The 22,682-nt window shown below is 36.4% G+C and overlaps 1 protein-coding gene across 3 annotated transcripts; it reads left to right on the top strand.

Annotated features, from left to right (window-relative positions):
• Positions 1-316: 316 nt before the first annotated feature.
• soat1 (sterol O-acyltransferase 1) lies at positions 317-20,562 on the top strand. Of its 3 annotated transcripts, none has more exons than XM_049485842.1 (16): positions 317-827; positions 2,531-2,655; positions 3,241-3,299; positions 4,476-4,624; positions 6,274-6,333; positions 7,149-7,256; positions 9,272-9,554; positions 10,439-10,517; positions 10,611-10,692; positions 10,962-11,007; positions 11,410-11,533; positions 12,677-12,774; positions 13,715-13,813; positions 15,199-15,334; positions 15,732-15,877; positions 17,395-20,562. In XM_049485842.1, exons 2-16 carry the CDS (start codon positions 2,541-2,543, stop codon positions 17,473-17,475), a joined length of 1,665 nt encoding a protein of 554 aa, XP_049341799.1. In that variant the 5' UTR covers positions 317-827; positions 2,531-2,540; the 3' UTR covers positions 17,476-20,562. The 3 variants fall into 3 exon arrangements, with proteins under 3 accessions (XP_049341799.1, XP_049341798.1, XP_049341797.1); XM_049485841.1 differs by having other exon boundaries at positions 319-827; positions 2,534-2,661; XM_049485840.1 differs by having other exon boundaries at positions 319-827; positions 2,531-2,661.
• The last annotated feature ends 2,120 nt before the right edge of the window (positions 20,563-22,682 follow it).

Here is a 22,682-nt window from a genome sequence, read left to right as displayed (position 1 = left end):
AGTTGGGGTGGAGTTGGGGATGAGTTGGAGATTTGGCGATGAGTTGGAGAGTTGGGGATGAGTTGGGGAATTGCAGATGAGATGGGAAGTTGGGGTGGAGTTGTGGATAAATTGGATAGTTGGGGAAGAGTTGGAGATTTGGCGATGAGTTGGAGAGTTGGGGAAGAATTCGAGATTTGGCGATGAGTTGGAGAATTGGGGATGAGTTGGAGATTTGGCAATGAGTTGGAGATGAGATGGGGAAGAGTTGGAGGAATTGGGGATGAGATGGGAAGTTGGGGATGAGGTGGGGTTAAGTTGAAGAGTTGGGAATGATTTGGGGGTGGTGATCATTAAAAATATCTTTACTGTCATCACTATCTCTCAGTTCCTGTGGTTGAATGCAGTTTAATCCTCACAGCAATGCTCTTCTCCAAAAGTTTGTAAACATCTTCTCACTTTGGACAGTGGAGGCAGTTACTCCAACAAAAACAGAATTGTATTTTTCTTTTTTTTGACTTGAGAAGAAATAATGAATAAATAAATGGTCAGGTGTCCCAAATACATTTGGACATATGGAATATAGTGTATGTTTCATGACGTCCATATGTCAAATCTAGAGTCTCTGTTCAAAACAATTCCAGTGATTGGCACAAATCCTGTCATACAACCTTATCGTAGCCAATCGGAGCGGACAGTGGGAGCGTCACTCAGCTGTAGCCCCGCCCACTGTGCAGAACGTCTTCCTTATCATGAGGAGGTTCAGCAGCTGATCTGCTCGGTTCTCCAGCCTAAACAGATTCTCAGAGAGATCCAGAACCTTGAGTAGGTGTGGGACGATCTGACAGGTGAGTTACATCATGTTCTTTTTGTTTATAAGATCAAAGGCCGGGAGAAGACCCAGCGCGAGCACTTCGTGCAGCTTCAGATCAGGGTTCCAGAGCCCGCTCAGAACCCACAACATCTCCAGACTGCGCTTCTGTCTGCAGAACCTGCTCAGATTTTTTTTTACTAATCCTCAGTGAAATTAAGTAGATCTAGGACCTAATTTGTGACGACATTTTTATACCACTTTGATCCTCCACAGACAGGTGTGTGAGATCATGCTTTGATGTTTTTATTGATGTTAAAGAGTGTGGCTCGAGACAGAACAGAATGAATAGAATCACAATGAAGTTTCAGTGTTTCAGTATTTTATATTAGAGACGCACATAACATTAAAAGAATCATCCATAACATTAAAAGAATCATCCATAACATTAAAAGTATAGATCCCCCAAGGTGGCAACAAAGTATAAAGCAGACCTTAAAAGCTATTAAAAGTATTTAAAAAAGCATTCTGTATATTTGAATTAAATAAACCCGATTCTGGATAAACTTGAAATATGTAATGGCATAATGCACACATTCAAATTTTAACAATGCTTTTTTTTTGTGTGTTTAAAATGTTTAACCTTGTAAAGTAAGTTTGCTATTGAAAACATATACACTTTGAAATAATGACTGATTTTCAGATTTAAAAAAAATTATTTCACGAACTGATGTTTGACTCCTGGCCAGAATTTGTATTTCATTTTTTTTAAGTTTTAAAATGTATGGATCAGATTTTAAATTTGAAAAAATATATACAATTTAGTTTATTTTGTCATTATTATTATTTTGTATAATTTATAAACTGGAATTTATTTACAATTTGTTTTGAACTTGTAACTTGTTTGCTGTAGAAAAAAATACATTTCAAAATAACTTAAGATATACATATTCATATTTATATATATTTAAATCTATCTACTAAATGTCTAAATTCACCTCTGGCTTTAGCTAGCATTTCTTTTTTAATAAAAACGATTTGCATTTATAGATTATATTTTTTTTTTATCTGACAATGTAAAAATAAATAAATAATTAAGTGTATTTTTCAACAGCAAATTTCACTACTTTTATATTTATTCTAATGTCCATAATTTTCCATATAATGTGTCATGATGACTGGGGCTGCAACGGTTAGTCGATATAATCGGCAGTATCGATTATTTAAAATTTGTAAGCTACAAATTTCATTGTCGACTAATATTTAAAATTTCATGTTTAAACAACATCTGGACATTTAAATGGCTTTTAAATCTTATGCTTAGCTGTTTCTATTGTTTTTAGCGACGGAGAACATGGCAGGAGAAATTGGTGACTAATCAACTAATCGGTAAAATAATTGTCAGATTAGTCAAGTACCAAAATAATTGTTAGTTGCAGCCCTAATGATGACTGAAACTTTTTCACAAAAGTATATAGAAATAATTAAGTTGTCTTCAATAAATAGAGGTAAAATATAATATAAATGCTCAAATAGAAAGACAAAGATACCTTTTTTTTTATATATACATACATTGACTACATTGACTAAATTGACTAAATGTAGCATTGTAACAGAAAAAAGAATTCTGTGAAATATTTGCCCAGCTAAAGCTGCCCTAGCCAACTGTAAGTGCAATAATAATTGAACCACAAGGCAGTAGATCAGGTTGAAAGACACAAAATCCTTCCTGTCTTCCAGCAGCAGGAAGATGGAAGATGAAGATGAGATCGAAGGTCGAGCGACAAAAAGAGGCTTCCACAAATTAACAAGATCAAAAGAATCGGACAGCACAGTGAACCAGAGGGACCTGCACAACACCAACGGTAAAGGTAAACTACACCAAACTACACACCACCATACAATACACTACACTATACTATACACTACACTACACCCTACTATATCAGACTTTTATCCGATTTTCTAGATGTTCTGCAGATGTTGTGTTGTTCTGAATCAGCACACAGCAGTGGAGTACTAGCAGAGTATGAATATATCTGTTTTCTGCAGTTCTCTGTGTTTTGGATGAATTCCAGTTTAAGTCACTTACTGCAGAACAACAGCAGCACAGTTTTAAACAGTGTGTATTGTTGAGGAACGCAGTCTGGACCTCTGTTAGAAATGTTGTGACCTGTGTGGGAAATGTATCTGGGCAGGTCAGAGTGCCCTGTGCTGTAGGTGTCGTCCACCAACCATCTGCCAGTGCTGCTACTGTAACCAGTGCAAATATTTGACTGGTATTGTACTGACTTGTTGACTCATATATTGGCCATATATTAATCGTGTGGTAACCTAGCAACAACACAGCATGTGTTTGTGGTTACATAAGAGCAGAAATCAGGAACACTGTTCATCCTGCTGAATAAATACTGATTCATTGATTGATTTGTTCTTTCTGTTTGTTTTAGGAAATGTGGAGCTGGACCATATTCTTCAAAAGAGGCTCCTGCTGAGGAGAAAAGTTCAGGTGACCGAGTTTATTCTGTTTGATTGCATGATTTGTGCCAGAGTGTTACATGAATTACATCACTGTTACCTGATTTAGATCAGAGTGTTATGTTGTGCAAGAGAGGATTTGTGTCCTGTAAATCTGCAGGACTTGTTGCTGAAATCATGATTAACACAGTTTTCCCGTCTATAAAGGACAAAATTGCATGATGTGATTGTCTCACTTCAGAGGAAACGTCTGTTGCAGAGTCACATGTCTGAGTCACATGTCACTCTGCAGGATGAGTTATAGTGTAGAATAATTCAGATCAGTCAGGCCGGGGTTAAATCAGCTGAAAGTTCAGACTGGATGGGGAAGTTAGTTGTAAATTCCATGATTACTCAAGTTATTTAGAAAGATCCACCCTGTGTGCTCATCACTACCGCTGACATCTGACTCAGGCTGTTCAGAACATTTGGGTCGAAGGTTGAGAGTGACGGTTCTGTCCTGATTTTTATTTTACATAGTCAAGTCAAGCCTAGAGGCTTTTATTGGCATTACGTCTGGGTACAGGTACACAGTGTAACAAAATGACGTGTGTGTAGACTCTGCCTTAGCTGCTGTCAATGCAAGATCTCTGCTCTGATACATCAGCTAACAGACACCTGTACTGATCAGCAACCCAATGGGAATGATGAGTGAAGAGAGCACAACTCACCCACCAAGAGAGAGCATCACCAACTGTACTCTCTCGGACTCCGTCTGCTGATGGCCAGCAGCATAATTGGGTTATTATTTCAATCCTAGGGCTGGGCAGCATGGCAGTGTTCAATAATTCACTAGTATAAATGTAAACTAAAGAATGAATGTACGTTTGGCAAAATTCTGTTTTATTAATGATATTAATGTATATTATCAGATTGCATAGATTTTTATTACACACACTTTTCTGTACGCACACTCCAGTGTGCTATTCCAACGGGACAGTGTTCATCCACACACTGCTGCCATCATAAGAGTTTGCCCTGAGGGCACAGTTGCTATGCCATGGCCAGCAGCATCACCAGACCGATTCCTAATTGAAAATGCGTGATATGCTATTGGACACCATTAGGAACCTCTACAGCTTTATGCTAAGCTTTCTGATGTAGCTATGCTTTGGAGTGTGGTTATAATTACAGTAATATGAAGGCAGTTGTGTTGTTTTTATGGCAGAAGCTGAAGGTGGACATGCTGCAGCAGTTTGATTGTCAGATGGATGAGTTTGTGGACAGCGTGGTGGAGGAATCCTACAGTCTGGGTGGATCTTCGCTGAACTCGCACTTCTCTCCACTGCTCTCAGATAAGGAGAGAGCTAAGCTCAGGTACCTGTATCACAGCATCCGTTTTTGTTCAAATAGACCACGCCCCCTCTTGAGTGATGTATTCGTACATGCAGCAACCTTTCACTGGCATACAGTAAGTGTAGGCCTGTACCTGGTAACAGTGATACAATGTTAACATCCTGCAGTGATGCTAAAGTTCATTTAGTGTAAGTTTAAAAAAACATAGTTTAAAAACATAAATTGGAGCACATCTCTCTTGCTTGCAGGGGTGGATTTTACCAAAAAAAAGTGGGGAAAAAAAAACAGAAATGCATTTTTTTTTGCATTGCTTGGGGCCCCAGAACTTCCAAATCCGCCGCTGGGTGCTCGGTGCTGGTTTGATCCAAATCTTTGGACTTTTTAGATTGGACTAAACTTTCTGGATCAACTAAACCGATTTGTCTGCTGTATAAAAACACTTTTTGAAAGGTTTGGACTTTCAGACCAATTACAGAAAGTTGAGGCAGACTATAATCTCTGATTAAACAATAGAAGAAGAAAAAGATGCGTCAAATCCAGTACGGGTACCACAGATTACTTCTGTGATTCTGTATCTACTGTAACTGTAGATTAACCTTCATTTGTAAACAGAATGAATCTGAGGGGAATCTGTTTTACTCATTCTGCTGCAGCAGGGTGTACCTGTACTCAAAGGGAGGCAAAATTATTCAATGAGGCAGAATTGGACACAGCTTTTGCAGTGTGAGACCAAAACTACGGTAACTGGATTAAATGTACAAAATACAATATTTAAAACACATCAGCCTTAGTTCAGACTTTTAGGTGTAAAATCACTCATAAAGTATTAAGTTTAAATTTCTGTTTGGCTAACTAGTATTTGATCACCAAGTGAAAAAGCATGTGATTAAAAAGTGGACTTTTAATGCAGGTTAATGGAAACAAATTGCTGCATGAAATGTTGTGTTTTTGAGCATATTATTTGATTCATTTTGTTCATTTGTGTAATACTGTTAACATGTAGAGAGCACTTACATCCAACAACCCTGAACCGTGCCAGGACACTGATACTATTAATTATAACATTTTACTTATATTTCTTTCTTATTGAAGGCACTCAAATGTCTTTATCATCCAACCCTGACCTCACTGATGCTGTTCTAGTCACTTAATGTAATCAGATCCTCACATTTATAGTCCTAAAATCTAGTAGGAAGCCTTTTCTGGACAATACAGAGAGTTATTTCAAAGCAAAATAATAATTTTACCAAATTTGGAACAGATCCTCCCCATAATTTACTTTGTTTATAGAATCTGGCGAAAACAGCATAAGTACTGCAAAGTTCAGAATATAGATTCTGCATTGTTTATGCTTAAATATGGATTAAATCCTATAACACACACACACAAACTATTGTTTCTGTGAAGTTTAGTTTTGTCATGTTTCCTCTCCTACCTTTTTAATTCCCCTTTTATGTGTTTTGAAAATGTTTAATAGTAGGAGTAGTTGAGCTGGTTGAGGTGAGCGCAACGCTGTGGTTCATTTCCTCCATTAAATATTCTGTGTCTGAGCTTTATACAGAATTTGATCACCAAGTTTAAAAGCATGTTATTAAAATCTGATCAACATATAATTCAGATATGAATTACATAATGTGAACATGACGCCAACTGTTTTTTTCTGTCTGCAGACACACAAGGGTTTCCCAGAACCAGTGTAAACAGTTCGTCATTCGCCGTTCGTTACTGGAGTAAGTCAGTACTTTACTTAATGTGTACATCTTACTAGCTGGCTAACAGATAAGAAAAATACAGCTTAATTCTCAACAGATTTTTTGCCTTTATTTTCCTATATGCAAATAAAAAGGAAAAACAATTATTTGATTACAAATGAGCCAATTGAACGAAATCTCCATTTGAAAGAAATAAGTTATACTTTCCTTTTTAAAGCAGCAGTCTATACGTTTTGGGGATCTGGGGATTTGGAGACCTCTCTGGTGGAAAAGTGTAATTACACAGAGCATGTGTACTTTTATATAAAAATATTTTTTTCATTAATAGCTGAAATGTGTTCTTTTAAAATAATGTTGTATAAACATTTTCTAAATGTTCTAAAAAAACACTCTTATTTTGGTAATTTCTGCCTCTGCAGCGCCCTCTCGGGTTCAACTGTTCTATAGGTGTGGATGATGTGTCCGTGTAGTTTGGTCTTCAGAAACATCACAATCTGACTGCAGATCAGTCAGTCAATAATACCGCCCCTCTGTTGACGTCCAACCATCTGCGTCTCACCGCTATCAGAGGCACACTGCTGCTGCTGCATCAGTTCAGCCAATCAGCTCTCCATCCTGCCCTGCCTCTAAACCCATACATCACCCAGTGCCCCTCCCAAACTATCCCTACTGAACTACTGAACTGATTTTTCCCAAAAGGGAGAAACCCTTGATATACTTGATGCTGGAGCTCATTTATAAGCAAGTTTTATCCAGAGTTGTCTGATCAATAACCTAAAGATAATAATAGGTTATATGAATAAATGTGACACTATTGTCCTTTGTGTCCACAGTGAGCTGTTTGAGGTGGATCATATTCGCACTATTTATCACATGTTCATCGCTCTCCTCATCCTCTTCATCCTCAGCACTCTAGTCGTGGACTTCATCGATGAGGGCCGGTAAGCTTATGTTACATTTCTTTCAAAAAGTGCTACTCTTTTTTTATTAGTTTTTTAATAAAATGTAAAAGAAAATGAATTTAACTCAAGATATGAGTAGAAAATTTGTTTAGTGTCAAATTTACAAATAAAGCAATGTTTATTAGCCCTTAGCCAAACATACTGTATGTAATATAAATGTGTAGGGGGGGTGTACAGTGTACAGCTTACAAAAAATGAGCCAATGCCAATGAGTTTGAGTTAGAAAAAATATTTTTTTAGTATCATTTGATGAAAAATGAAAACGGGTTCCACAGACCCGAACACCACACAAGGGTTAAACAAACAGAAATAAACCAAAAAAAAACACAAAACAGGATAAATAAAAAGAAAGAATAACTAGAAAAAAACACACGTAAGGAAACCAAGGACGGGGAACAAACGGGGCAACCTAACAGATGTAAAAAGCACAATAACCGACAACTGAATACTGAAACAAAGGGGCTATAAATACACAATGAGGGAACAGAAAACATCTGGGACAGGTAACGAGGGGGTGGAGCTACAAATGTAACACATGGTAGCATTGAAGATAGGAGCGGAGACAAGGAGAACAACACATTGGGAGAAAGAAAAACATGGAGACAGACAAAAACAAAAAGGACAAGAACATGACAGTTATACTCTGTTGTTAGGTCATCACTGTTCCGATAAAAAGCAAAAAAACATTTTCTCAGATTTTATAAATATGACAGTGTGTTTTTTTGTACTATGACTATATACTATGTTTTTCTATGTTTTTCTTGATTTAAACAATCACAATATACAGTCAACTTGCTTACAATATAACAATATATCGTAATATATATATATATATGTGTGTGTGTGTATTGAATCGTAACCCCTGTATCGTGATACTCTGATCGAGAGACATCATTCTTGCCAATACAAACCCTACTGCAAATAATACCACACACTGGGTGAAGTGACCCAGCATGACTGGATTATTATATGTTTATATGTGAATGAATAACCAGCACACTGAGCCACTATCTACCAGAACACAGTGACCTGGTCACATGACCCCTACAATACCCTGCACTGGGACAGCAATCACTGGTCAAACGCCATCACACGTCACCTGATGATGAGGTGACGGGGTGGCGATCGTCCAACACACTGACCTCACTGAGGCTGCTCTTGTTACTGAATGCAATCGGTTCCTTACATCAATGCTCTAAAATCTAGTTCAGAATATAGATTACCCTTTATTGAGGCTCAAATATGGATTAAATCCTGGTAACGCTTTATAATACAGCCTACATTTTAGAGGGTACATTCCCTTTACTCATGGTGTAACTTCTCTGGATGAAGCAGTACATTCAAAATACTCCCGGGTCCAAGTACTTACCCTGTACTTCCAAACACTTATGGTGTAACTGTTCTCTATGGATCAGTAAATACAAAATACGTATGGGATCCTACTTGTACTTAAATGTAGGTACAAATAAAGCAGAAAATAAAATAATATATAATCATTTTGCCCTTTGTTCATGGCAGTTATTAAAGCTTCATTCCAGTCACATATCAGGGACTTATTATTTTTGATCCATGCTTTTAAAACTGGGTTGGGTCTCCGAATCTGCCTACTGCCGTTCCCCCAGTCCCATTTTTACACCCCGGGTTGCCAGGTATAGATCACAGCATGCAAACAATGTGCTGCGATGGACAAGCTGGCTAGTTTTCTGCTGAACAGGTAATCACTGAGCTTCAGTAAGGTTGCTCACCATAGCTGGCTATTTTACCACCACCACTAGTGTAGCAGAGACAGGCATTTTGGACACTTATATATATATATATTTTCACTGATACACAGTTATAGAGTTATAAGACTCGTCGTTGCTTGCCACTATGTGTCAATCTGGCAACCCACATGATCTTGGATTCTGGGGAGGAGCGAGTGGAGTAATAAACTCTATTCAGCATTTATTCTTGATTGTTTCTTTAAGGAGTCTCTCCCTCTCTCTGGTTCTCAGGCTGGTGCTGGATTTTGACCTGCTTGTCTACGCGTTCGGACAGTTCCCCCTGGTGGTGGTGACGTGGATCTGCATGTTCATGTCAGCGCTGGTGGTTCCGTACGTTCTGCTGCACTCGTGGGCGGTTGCGTACCTGACGTCTCGCCACCGTTCCCTGTTAACTCTACTGGCTGGCGGTCTTCTCCTGCTGTACCAGGGCCTGGGGCTCGGATTCCTGCCAACCTACATCGTCCTGAGAAACGGCCTTCCTCCTGCCTCCCGCTTCATCCTCATCCTCGAACAGGTAGAACAGTTTATATCGGAACAGCTCTCATTCAGGTATCATTGTAGAAAATTGAAGCATTCTCAATTTTGAACAGTTAACTTGTTAATTTTTGCACCAGGAGTAAAAGCATAAAGTTATCCAAAAGCAGTGTGTAAGACTGGTGGAGGGGAACCAGGGTTATTCCACCAAATATTGATTTCTGAACTATTAAAACTTTATAAATATATGAACTTTGCATTATTTGAGGTCTGAAAGCTCTGCATCTTTTTAGTTATTTCGGCCATTTCTCATTTTCTGCAAATAAATGCTCTAAATGACAATATTCTTATTTGGAATTTGGGAGAAATGTTGTCTGTAGAGTATAGAATTTTTTTTTTTGGTTTTACTTAAACATATATCTATAAATATCAAAATCAGAGAAACTGATTCAGAAACTGAAGTGGTCTCTTCATTTTTTCCAGAGCTGTATTTCCCCAGGTCATTTAAATGATCATCCCCCCATTGTGAACATGTTCAATACGTTTTATACTATAATTTAGAATTCCTCTATCCAAATTATCATGCATTCTTTATTCCAGCGCCCTCCTCTTTGGCTTTATCTCCTCTAGTATTTTTATTGACACCACTAATTTAAATATATTTGCATTTTACATTTCTTACATTCATTCTTTTATTTACATTTAAATATCCACTTCAACAACGAATGTCTTATGAAGAAGAACAAGTGCAATTAATCACAGTTAATCACAGAATATTGTTGTGATTAATCTGATAATTCTTTTTATCAATTGACACCACTAGTTATTATGGGAAAACCATAATATGGGGCTGCAGAAGCTACTTGTCACATCCTGGACATAACCTCTTTCGATTTACGTATCTCTGCACTATTGTTTTTTCAGGTGCGTCTGATGATGAAGGTGCACTCCTTCATCAGGGAGAACATTCAGAGGGTCTGGTCCTCAGGCAGAGATGGAAGTGGTATGGACTTAACTTGGTGTTTAGTGAATAGTTTGGTTAGGGGGGGGTTGTTGATTGTCTGCTCACGCTGTTGTGTTGCTCTGATTCGCTCAGATTCGTCAGCTGTTCCTCAGGTGACCCCGTACCTGTACTTCCTGTTCGCTCCCACTCTGATCTACAGGGATAACTACCCCAGGTAATTCATATTTAATTTAATTTAAATGTAATCTTGTGTGATTTATCACTTTAGGCGTGTTTTATAGACTCATTTGGGGGAGGAGCCTTAATATCACTGGTTTGTTTTCACACACCTGACCTGCAACAGAGCGATCGCACCATAATCTATTTGTCTTAAAACCCAGACCACTGACTTGAGAAAGACCTCCCAGGCTCCAAAAAAGCGAAAAAGAGCTCAGAGCGAAAAAATCACTAGTGTAAAAATCTAATTAGTCTCTCTGTTGTTAGGAACCCGTATGTGCGCTGGAGCTACGTCGCCACTAAACTGTTACAGGTAAGCTGTGCTGGGATGTGCCTATAAAACAGGGACTGAAGGGAAAACATTTGCTGCATGTTCAGCAATTAATAATATAAATCTGACTTAATATTTCTCATATTGTCTCCATACTTAGCTTAAAAAGGTAAAACTTTAGCTGTTGTGGTAAAATATCACGGTAATTTAAATATTTTCACTTTTTTTTTTATCAAATGTCATTTGTCTAAAAAATTGTCCATCCTGTGGTGCAGCTTGGCATAAATAAAAAAGTAAAAAAAAAAGTGATTGGAAAATTGGATTTCTGTAAGTCGTATAAATATTATGAATAGTCAAAAAAAGTTTTGTTATTCTCGAAACTTGACTGATTGAATGGTAATGATGAGCTGATGATCTGATGTCCGGGTTCTGTTCTGGTTGCAGGTTCTGGGCTGTCTGTTTTATGCGTATTACGTGTTCGTGCGGCTCTGTATCCCGCAGTTCCGCAGTCTGCAGCTGTTTGATCTCAGGGCGATGGTGCTCTGCGTCTTCAACTCCATCCTGCCAGGTACGCTAATGTAGCAGCGGAGTGAAAAGTGTTTAGACAGACCGAAACCTGGAGCTGAAGGATCCTTACACTAGTGCAGGGATATTTAATTAGAATTCAGAACGGTCCAGATAGAGAAAATTCTGTCAGGCCAAGGTCGGGACCATCGCCATTTCTAACTTGTGTTATGATTCAGTGCTATATCCTGTATATTGAAGAAGCCTAGTAGTTCTGTCAGGGTTTTATCGTTCAGTATATTTCAACAAAATTTATTGTTTTAAATATAATACAACCATACAATAAATGGAAACACCCTCAACAATTTAACTTATTGAGTCTATTAATGGGAATCAAAATGCTTTATTTATTCTATTTGATTTTATTTATATTAGATTTAGGCCTGCCTGTCATAATAATTACATAAATGACAAATTGTACAATATATGGAGAAATGTTTGCTGAACTTGGCCAAAATATAGGCTTTGTTTAAAAACAGCAGTTTTGTTTTCTTTAATTTTATTACTCTTAGTATGTTTTTAAATGGAGTATTTTAATTTCTTTTTGTGGTGCGCACTGTCTGAATTAGCCTTTCTCGCCTTATTGTCCGACTGCTGCTTCACACTGTGCACTTCGCCACGCTCCGCACAGATCTGATTGGCAGAGGAGAGCGTTTGGTGATCTTACAACACACGTGATTGGTCTGTAAGTTTACTGGATTGCAAAGCATGTAAACCGTAAAGACAAGAAAAGTTCCGCTGCTTTAAATGAACACTGTCAGAATTAAATTCTTCTCTGTAGTTTATCCATTTGGGTCCGCATTGGACAACCGGATTGCGGTCCGCCTATTAGTGACCTATGCACTAGTGAATCATCAGATCCTTAAATGTCTAAATTAATTTATCTAATACAAATGCTGAAAAGCTGATTGGGTGACCAGTTCGGCCCTTGAACAGCATAATGCATGATTTCGTTTTAGTTTAATGGTTTAAATGAGGGGTGTCTGGCCCTGGGAACAGATATAAATTGATATGAATGAATATGAATTGTCCTTCAGCATCAGTTCTAACATTATTATTGACCCACAATTACATTTAAGGTTTCCATATTGAAACACAGTGTTATTAAAGTTAGCTAAAATAAAGAGCCATGTTATTGTGTATGTAGGGGTGCTGGTCCTGTTCCTGGGTTTCTTTGCGTTTCTGCACTGCTGGCTGAACGCCTTCGCTGAGATGCTGCGCTTTGGAGACCGGATGTTTTATAAGGTAAATTACAGACCTTTACCTGTCAGACCTCTAATTCTTCCCTTTACTGCTGACACTGAGACTTACTCCAATATTAAGCTAAGCTAAAGGCTAAAGCTGTTGCCATGTGGGTCAGCCAGACCAGACTCATCCTGTACCAGTTTTCTCCAGTTTCCAAGAGTCTTTTGTAGGTGTAGGAAACACTACCCATCACTCTCTGGCTTCATCTGTAAATTATTTAAAGAAAGACTAATACTTTTAACAGTAACATAGTTCTCTGTGTTTCTGTATCTTTTTCTAGTTATTATGAAAGTTATTATGTGTGTAAGTGTGTTAATACAGTCACTGTTCCAGCACTGCTTTACTACAGACAAAGACTGTAAATTATTTTTTTTTGCTCATATTATTTTAAGTGCTACTTACTACCTGTTAGCTGTTAACCAATGAATCACCCCTCTGTTTTCGAAAAAACATATGATTTTTTACTTTTACTATATACTATTTCCCAATACTAAAATCCCTTTTTTCCGTTTTTAGTTTTTTTTGTTGTTGTCCTTAAAAGCCCTGGCAATTTACAGATTTTTTTAACACTTGATTGTGTACCATTTCCGGTTATTGACCAGACTTTCAATGGCAAAACTAAAGGAAAGGGAAAATTGGGGTGTTATCGGGGTAGTGCATGTCAAATAAATTTGATAGCATATATAAGATTGTTGGCCAAATAATTCATAAACTATAGGCATTAATATATAGTCGTCCCCCCCTTTGCTGCTGTACTACCCTCCACTCTACTGGGAAGGCTGACGGTTGGCTGGGGCAGCTCTAGCAGTGCTGAAATCTCATAAGCTGACTTGTTGTAAAGGTGTCTATCAAAACAACATTGATCTTATTAAACTATTAGTAATAGGTGTGAGGGATGCTGTTGTCTGATTGGTCACTGAAATTAATTCATGTGCTGCAGGACTGGTGGAATTCAACATCGTTTGCCAACTATTACCGAACGTGGAACGTTGTGGTGCACGACTGGCTGTATTACTACGTCTATCGGGACTTTCTGTGGGTGAGTATTCCATAAATCATGATAAAAGATGCGTGAACAGTATTATTTAAATTTTTAATAAGCTTTAATTAAGCTTTTCATATGGAACTCGTTTGTTCCCCATAGGTTCCATACAGCCATACTGACCCGCACTCATGTTTTTTAATTTATTTATTTCAAATGTTTATCCTATTTTCTCTTCACTTTAAACTGCCAATTATCCAACCCACTCATTAGGACTCCCTCTTTCACTAGTGATGCCCTAACACCAGGAGGGTGAAGACTAACACATGCCTCCTCCGATACATGTGAAGTTAGACACCACCTCTTTACAAATAGCTGCTGATGCAGCATTGCTGAGTAGCATCACAGTGCACTCGGAGGAAAGCACAGCGACTCGGTTCTGATACATCAGCTCACAGATGCCTCTTGCTGAGCAACATCACCATTTGGAGGAAGAATACAAAAAGATACAGAGAGAGCAAGGCCAATTGTGCTCTCTCAGGGCTCCGGCAGCTAAAGGCAAGCTACATGACTGGGATTCGAATCAGAATCTCTGTATCATAGTGGAAGTGCCTTAGTCCATTAGACCACTCAGAGCCCCCGCATTCATCTGGAACCACTTAGTATACACCGGAAGACACCTGAAGATGGAAACTTCTAGCAACACCATAGCAACCAAATCCTTTTTTTATAGCAATCGCATAGCAACAGCTTGGCAACCAAAGCTAATTTGTAGCAATAGGATGCAACAGCTTAGTAACAGCCTAGCAACACTATAGCACCCTGTGCATCACAATAGTCACCACCTGATAATGTCTTAGCAACCAATTTCTGTACCATAGACAGTTGCAACACACACCTTGATACTATAGCAACCACCTTGAAACATCTTAGCAACAGCCTAGTAATAAATTTAGAAACTTATCAGTTTATTATCACTTCAACAAACAATCCATTAACAATTATACTATACTACTAAATTCATGCCAGTCACCATTGTCACCACCTAGAAACACCTTAGCAACCAACAGCTATATTAAATCTTAAATACCATAGGCAACAACAAAGCAACCATCTGGAATACCAGAGCAACCATCTGTCCCTCATAACCCAAACACTATGATTTCCTCTACAGCAGTGCTGGAGAGTAAAGGCTTTAATCAGCTGCACCCAGGTGTTGAATTGTGATAACTGACTGTAGTTTTACTGAAGATGATATAAAGAAGAGCTAGTAGGACATATAAATAATGTATCCGCCTAATCAATCATAACTCCTTACTGGGTTTATAAGTACCATAAATTAGTTTATTAGTTTATTAGTAGACATTTTTGATGCTAAGAAAATATCTCTTCTAGCCCTTAATGTTGTACTGTTAACAAAAAAATCACTATCTTTTCTACAGATGTCTCAGAAGCGTTTCCGCGCCGCTGCTATGTTTATTGTATTTACGGTGTCGGCTGTGGTTCACGAGTACGTGCTGGCCATCTGCTTCGGCTTCTTCTACCCCGTCCTCTTCTGCCTCTTCATGTGTTTTGGAAGTAAGAGTCAGCTTTCTTTACCAAAAGTAACATCATCTCTGATCTGACAGTTTACCATTGCTCCATGTTTGATCCATGTGATCATTTTAATTGAACTACTAACTGGAGGCAGTGGTGGCTCAGTGGTTAGAGCACCAGGCCATCAAAGACAAGATTATGGGTTTGATACATGTATACTCACTAGTGTTTGTATGAATGTGTTCAGTGCAAAAATGGGTTAAAGGCAGCCAAATTCCAACTGTGACCAGCACAAGTATGGTGTATATTGTGTAGATGGTTGTATTGGTTCTAGCAACCTCTCAAAATAAACATTCTCCTTTTGGATGATCAGATTTCATGTTTGTGAAATAGTAACATTCTTCTCTTCTTCACCTCTTCTATCCTCTTCCGTCCTCAGTGATGTTTAACTTCATCCTGCACGACCGGAGGAAGGGTCCGGTGTGGAATGTGATCATGTGGACGGCGCTGTTCCTGGGTCAGGGGGTTCTGATCTGCCTGTACTCTCAGGAGTGGTACGCTCAGATATACTGCCCCCTACAGGAGGTGAGCACTGCTGAGTATGTCGAGTTACTCCCCGCACAGATCTCTAAAGCTGAGTTTAAGCCTCCTGTATTAGCTAACAGTCAGAAGATGATTGTTCAGTCTGTAGCATAAGCATTTTAAATCAGCCTTTATTTACACTAGGAGGCACATTAAGAGTGACAGTAGCTTAATGTGTGAATACAGAACTCTACCAAACAACACCTCACGACATACAAACCTAATTTAATCTAACTTCATATTAATATGCACTAACAAAGGGAAAAGGAACTAATTCAAGTGATTTACATGAATAAGAAGCATATAATAAAATGTCTAAAAATGCTTAGTAGCCAGAATACTATCCAATCAGCACCTAGTAATCAGAATGACATCCGATTAGCACATAGTAACCAAAATGTCATCCAATCAGCACTTAGTAAGCAAATTACTATTCAATAAACACTTAGTAACCAGAATGCCAACCAATTAGCACACAGTAACCAGAATACCATCCAATCAGCACATAGTAGCCAGAATGTCATCCAATCAGCACATAGTAACCAGAATGTCATCCAATCAGCACATACTAACCACAATACCATCCAGTTAGCACTTACTAGCCAGAATGTCATCCAATCAGCACATAGTAACTAGAATACTCTCCAATCAGCACACAGTAACCAGAATACTTTCCAATCAGCACATAGTAACCAGGATAACATCCAATCAGCTCATAGTAATCAGAATTCCATCCAATCAGAACATAGTAACCAGAATACCATCCAATCAGCAGACAGTAACCAGAATAACATCCAATCAGCATTTCGTAACCAGAGTACAATCAAATCAGCACTTAGTAGCCAGAATACCATCCAATCAGCAGATAGTAACCAGAATGACATCCAATCAGCACATAGTAGCCAGAACACTATCCATTCAACACTTAGTAAGCAGAATACTATCCAATCAGCAATTAGAAGCTAGAATACTATCCAATTAGCACTACAGCTCTGGAAAAAAACAGGAGACCACTTCAGTTTCTGAATCAGTTTCTCTGATTTTTCTCTATTTATAGGTTTATGTTTGAGTAAAATTAACATTGTTGTTTTATTCTATAAACTACAGACAACATTTCTCCCAAATTCCAAATAAAAATATTGTCATTTAGAGCATTTATTTGCAGAAAATGAGAAATGGCTGAAATAACAACAAAAAAAATCCAGAGCTTTCAGACCTCAAATAATGCAAAGAAAAAAAGTTCAAATTATATAAAGTTTAAAGAGTTCAGAAATCAATATTTGGTGGAATAACCCTGGTTTTTAATCACAGTTTTCATATATCTTTGCATGTTTTCCTCCACCAGTCTTACACACTGCTTTTGCATAACTTTATGCCACTCCTGGTGCACAAATTCAAGCAGTTCAGCTTGGTTTGATGGCTTGTGATCATCCATCTTCCTCTTGATTATATTCCAGAGGTTTTCAATTTTTAAGTGGTCTCTTAATTCTTAACACTTTAATGTTCTATCTCTTTCCCAGCCGTCTCTCCTGGACCTGCTGAAGCCACGCTCGTGGACCTGCTACATGCAGACCAATCACGAGGCAGCGGCATCCAGCTAACCCACAATGCACCACTGCCCAGCTCCTGATCCGCTGTTTACTGTGTAACACTGCACTTTTATTCACACACACTCTAAGACAATCCAGATCCATGAGACATGAGTGAGATATTTTTGCAGAAATCTTTATATAGAGAGGAAAGAGTATTATTTATGAATTTTTATATTTAAGGAGAGAATCAGAATCAGACGTCCAGACTATTTTTGGTCAGGTTTGAGGAGGAGGTTAACTGCCTGCAGCTGCTGAAGTGTACAAGCACATTACACACACACACACACACACACACCTGTTTCCGTGTGTAGACTACTTGAGGGAGTGCTGTCCTCAGTGACACTGCTTCCTGATTGGCTGAAACAGTTTTAGCACTTTTTAGGATTTTTTTTATACACGCTTTTTTATTAAATGAATAAAACAGGTACAGAAACCTGTACACCTTTTAACCCTTTCAGACCTGAATTGTCTCCAGTTGTGATAAAAATGCAGTTTTTTAATCTACAATGCACTGAAAAAGGAAGACTAATTTTATACTATAAAATCTATATAGCAAATAAATACGGTTTGTTTTTTTTTAATGCACTGGAAGCCTGTGTGGTATATTTAGAAATTATATTGACCTTTTTATTTCATAAGCCATCTCTAACTAGTAAAAAACTTGATTAAAAAGTGTTATAAATAACATAAATTAAATTAGTAAATTAGCCTCAATGGCTCTAGTAACACTGTGTTTTCAGTAGAGTGGGTGGGGCCAAGTTACTGTTTCATTGGTTTATAACTTGTTCATTGGCTGGTTCATGGTCTATTCTGATGGACAACAACATTTAAATAGTGTTATGTGCAACAATAAATTTTAACATAAAAATATATATATATATTATGTCCATTGTAATGGATGCAGGGTCTAAAAGGGTTAAATCATATTTCCGCTTTATATACTAAATATAACAAAAACAAAAGCTGCATATGTTATATATTTAGACACATGCTATTTGCACCCAGGTGTAAGTTAATCTTTCTATGGAAATCAATGTAAAAAGCTTGTTTTCCAAGTTTTGTCATGTGTCATTTTTGTTTGGTGCGCCTATTTGCTTCCTCGCATTTGTTGGAAGCAGTGACTGTGCTGTCATTGGCTGGTGGACACGTGCATTTGGGTTCATTTTTTTCTTTTTTTAATATAATTAAGGGGTGGAAATAGCCTCCCTTTATGGCAAATGGTACTTGTACCTGGGTGCAAATAGTCACTCCCGCCAATTTTTTTTATTTTTTTATTTTATCCAATCTAATAAATTCATTAAGTTCATTGAGTTTTCTTATAGAGAATTGAAGCAGGAGTTTGAATCCTTTTGTAACTTAAGTTATGGCCATAAATTGAGTTAAATTTTAACTTTATATGAATGAAATATTATTGCACTTAACTAGTTTTGAAATCCTTTTGCTTGCATTGTCAAGTCAAGTCAAGTCATGTGACTGTACTGTGCCAAAACAAGCAACGAGTTAACCCTAAATATAACTTATTTTTGCTAATAGTTTGCTAGGTCTGTTGCAATACCTCTACATTGGTGGGATTTTTAATAAAAACTGAATGTTTGAATGTAAAATAAGCACTGGATTACAGCATCAGCAAACCATGGTAATTAAACATGGGTGCACACACTTTTGCACAGGACTGCATATGTTGAGTTTACCATGGAACCACTGCCTATACTAAAGAACCTGTAAAGGAGAACCTCTTTTATATAAGAATGTGTGCTGTGCATCTTCTTGAGGCTGTGTTTGTGTATATATGAAGAACCCTTTAACCTGACGTAGATCCAGTGGAGTAAACGGTTCTTTACGTTTTGCTTTGCCTTTTATTAGAGAAATCATTTTACTATTTATTATTAATATGGATCAGACAGATAGGTATTTGAACTTTCTTTGAACTGAATTTTTAAATGATCACTTTATTTAAGAACCATTAAAGAGCCTTTAGAGAACCTCTTATATTATATGAACATTAGCAATGTAGTAAAAAAGTCTTAACTTATATTTGGAAAGGTTTTGGTAACACTTTCTATTAATGTCATCTCTATTAGACACTATAACCACATTTATAACATATTATAATGCATTCCTAAGGCATTATAAACATGGCTATGCACATTTATAAAAATGCATAACCCATTGTAGACACGTTTATGAAGCATTATGACTTGTGATCATGATACATTATAAACTGTGCTTATGATATATATGTTAAAATAGTATATATCTATCATTAATAATATAGTCCCACAATGAAAGTCTGGCACTTTACTTAGAGTGCACAAAGACTTGTTATAATGCATTATAAGACAAGAATAATTTATGAGTGGGTCAAAATATTTATATTATTTATAGTTTTTTATTTATATTCATATTATTGAGGGTGTGTTTATAAGTTGGAAGCTTTTTTAGTCATGATACAGTCTGCAAGCTGGGACTGAGTTTCTTGGTATTGAAGTATAACATGTTATAAACACAGCTATTAATGCATTATTATCATAATTCATGATGCATAATAAACATGGCTATGATGAATTATACATTTTTATAAATATTTATAGCCATGTTTATAATGCCTTATGAATGCATTATAATGTGTTATGAGTATGTTCATAGCGTCTTATAGAGATGACATTCATAGAAAGTGTTACCAAGGTTTTAAACTAAGCACTAAAGCTCATTTTAAACCAAGACGGGTCTTTTTTTTTTACTCACAACAACAGTTAATATTAAATAGGTTCTGTATAGAACCATCTACAGATGTTTTTCCACCAATCTGAAGTCACTCTGCAGTGTGTATCTCTCTGTGTGTGTGTGTGTGTTCGAAGAGTCCAGACTTTTCTATGTTGTTTGAATGTTTTTACAGGCACATGTTTGTATTAGATGATGATAATATTCTATGAAGAATCCTCATTGAGCTGAAACACTGTATTTTTGAAGTTTTCAGATCCAGGTCAGTGTGTTTATATGAATTCAGTTTGTATCATTCAGTTTTATATACAGTCAGGTGTTCCTCGTATCTGTATTTTTGCAAGATGAACAAAAATAAAGAATCAGACATTTAAACAGTGTGAATCATTTCTTTAGGAACTCTGGTAATAATTTACAATAAGGGTATTTTAATTAACAATACTCACAAGAAAATTACTAATTACTTGTTTGCAGTAATTAGTAAAAATAATTAATTACTGATTACTTGTTTACAGTAAGTAGTAAAAACAGAATTATAAATTACTTGTTTACAGTAATTAGTAAAAATAAACAATTACTGATTACTTGTTTACAGTAAGTAGCAAAAACAGAATTACAAATTACTTGTTTACAGTAATTAGTAAAAATAAATAATTACTGATTACTTGTTTACAGTAAGTAGCAAAAACAGAATTACAAATTACTTGTTTACAGTAATTAGTAAAAATAAATAATTACTGATTACTTGTTTACAGTAAGTAGTAAAAACAGAATTATAAATTACTTGTTTACAGTAATTAGTAAAAAAAATAATTACTGATTACTTGTTTACAGTAAGTAGTAAAAACAGAATTATAAATTACTTGTTTACAGTAATTAGTAAAAAAAATAATTACTGATTACTTGTTTACAGTAAGTAGTAAAAACAGAATTATAAATTACTTATTTACAGTAATTAGTAAAAATAAATTATGGATAAAAATAAAATATTAATTGACACTAGATAATATTCGTTACAATTTTAAACTAATGTCTCAATTAATTAATTCATTAATATTTACAGCATTTAAAGTGTTTAATTATGTCTTAACCACTGACAAATAATTATTAGTTAAGACATTTGATATTGGATAAATGGATATTAGTGTCGTAAGTACTGTTATTTGTGACCTGATTTGTGAAGTATTATTAGAACTCTACATGTGTAATTCTCTGAAATTGTTCATTTTAAAATAAAACCTTATTGGGCATTTAATTTAGCCATATTTGTGTTTTATATTAATTAAATTATTATTATTTAGTATTTTAAAAAAGTAAAACAACAATAAAGCTCTGATATGTGTCTGTATTCATGCAGCCATTAAAGAGTCACTAAACCCTAAACCATATTTTTTCCTGTAATAGCTGAAATATGTTCATTTGAAGTAATAAAACATAGCAGTCATGCTTAAAATCTTTATAAATATTTAATAACCTTTAAAAATTACTTTTATTGTGGTAATTTCTGTCTCTGCAGTGCCCTTTCAGGTTCAACTGTACTATAGGCGTTGAGGATGTTGCAATACAATACAAATTACAATATGCAAATCAGTCAAACCATAAATCCACCCGCCTGCTGACGTCCAATCATCTGCATCTCACCAATATCAGAAGAACACTGCTGCTGCTGCAGCTCAGCCAATCAGCTCTCCCTCCTGCCCCACCTCTAAACCCATACATCACCCAATACTTTTCCAAACTACTAACTTAACTAACTTAATTGTTGGGAAAGATAAAAATTAAAAAAGACATTTTGTCATTCCACAGGTGGACGTTTCTGTACAGATAGACGTGTATATTAGTATTAATAACTAAAACTATATATAACTAAAATGTGGACAACTGTAGTGTAGCACAACTATACAGTACGTTCTTTCTACTCTCCTCCCACCAAAACACTGTGTCACTAAAACTGAATAGAGGATCAAATACTACTTCTGTTTTTCCTTATTATTGATTATTAATAAATTAAAAACATAGTTAAAAACAAATTAGTTCATTTATTAATTATAGTTCTTTTTTACCACTAGTAAAGTGCAGAAGCTAAGAGTGGAAACAGTGATGTAGATTAGATACACCACTTTTGTCAGCAGGTGGCAGCATCACCGTGCAGTACTGAAAGTACCAATGGCAGCTCTGTTAAGTATACAGCTCTGGAAAAAAAATAGACCTCTTAAAAAATTATGATTTTCCTTAATTTTACCAAATTGAAAAGCAGTGTGCAAAACTGGTGGAGGAGAACATGCTACGATGCATGAAAACTGTGATTACAAACCAGGGTTATTCCAACAAATATTCATTTCTAAACTCTTAAAACTGTATGAATATGAAATTGTTTGCTCTGCAATTTCTCATTTTCTGCACATAAATGCTCTAAATGACAATTTTTTTATTTGGAATTTGTGAGAAATGTTCATTTTACTCAAACATGTATCTATAAATAGCAAAATCAGAGA

The sequence above is a fragment of the Astyanax mexicanus genome, chromosome 12, assembly GCF_023375975.1.
Source record: "Astyanax mexicanus isolate ESR-SI-001 chromosome 12, AstMex3_surface, whole genome shotgun sequence".
Classification (NCBI taxonomy): domain Eukaryota; kingdom Metazoa; phylum Chordata; class Actinopteri; order Characiformes; family Acestrorhamphidae; genus Astyanax; species Astyanax mexicanus.
The sequence above is the reverse complement of the archived record's forward strand: the minus strand, read 5'-3'. Positions and strand labels throughout refer to the sequence as shown.

Excerpts from the sequence above, each read along its gene's own strand:
- soat1 (XM_049485841.1), top strand. The coding sequence starts at position 2,541 with ATGGAAGATGAAGATGAGATCGAAGGTCGAGCGACAAAAAGAGGCTTC. Across the intron at positions 6,334-7,148 it reads ATTCGCCGTTCGTTACTGGA|TGAGCTGTTTGAGGTGGATC; the intron begins GTAAGTCAGTAC and ends TTGTGTCCACAG. Across the intron at positions 11,008-11,409 it reads TCGCCACTAAACTGTTACAG|GTTCTGGGCTGTCTGTTTTA; the intron begins GTAAGCTGTGCT and ends TTCTGGTTGCAG.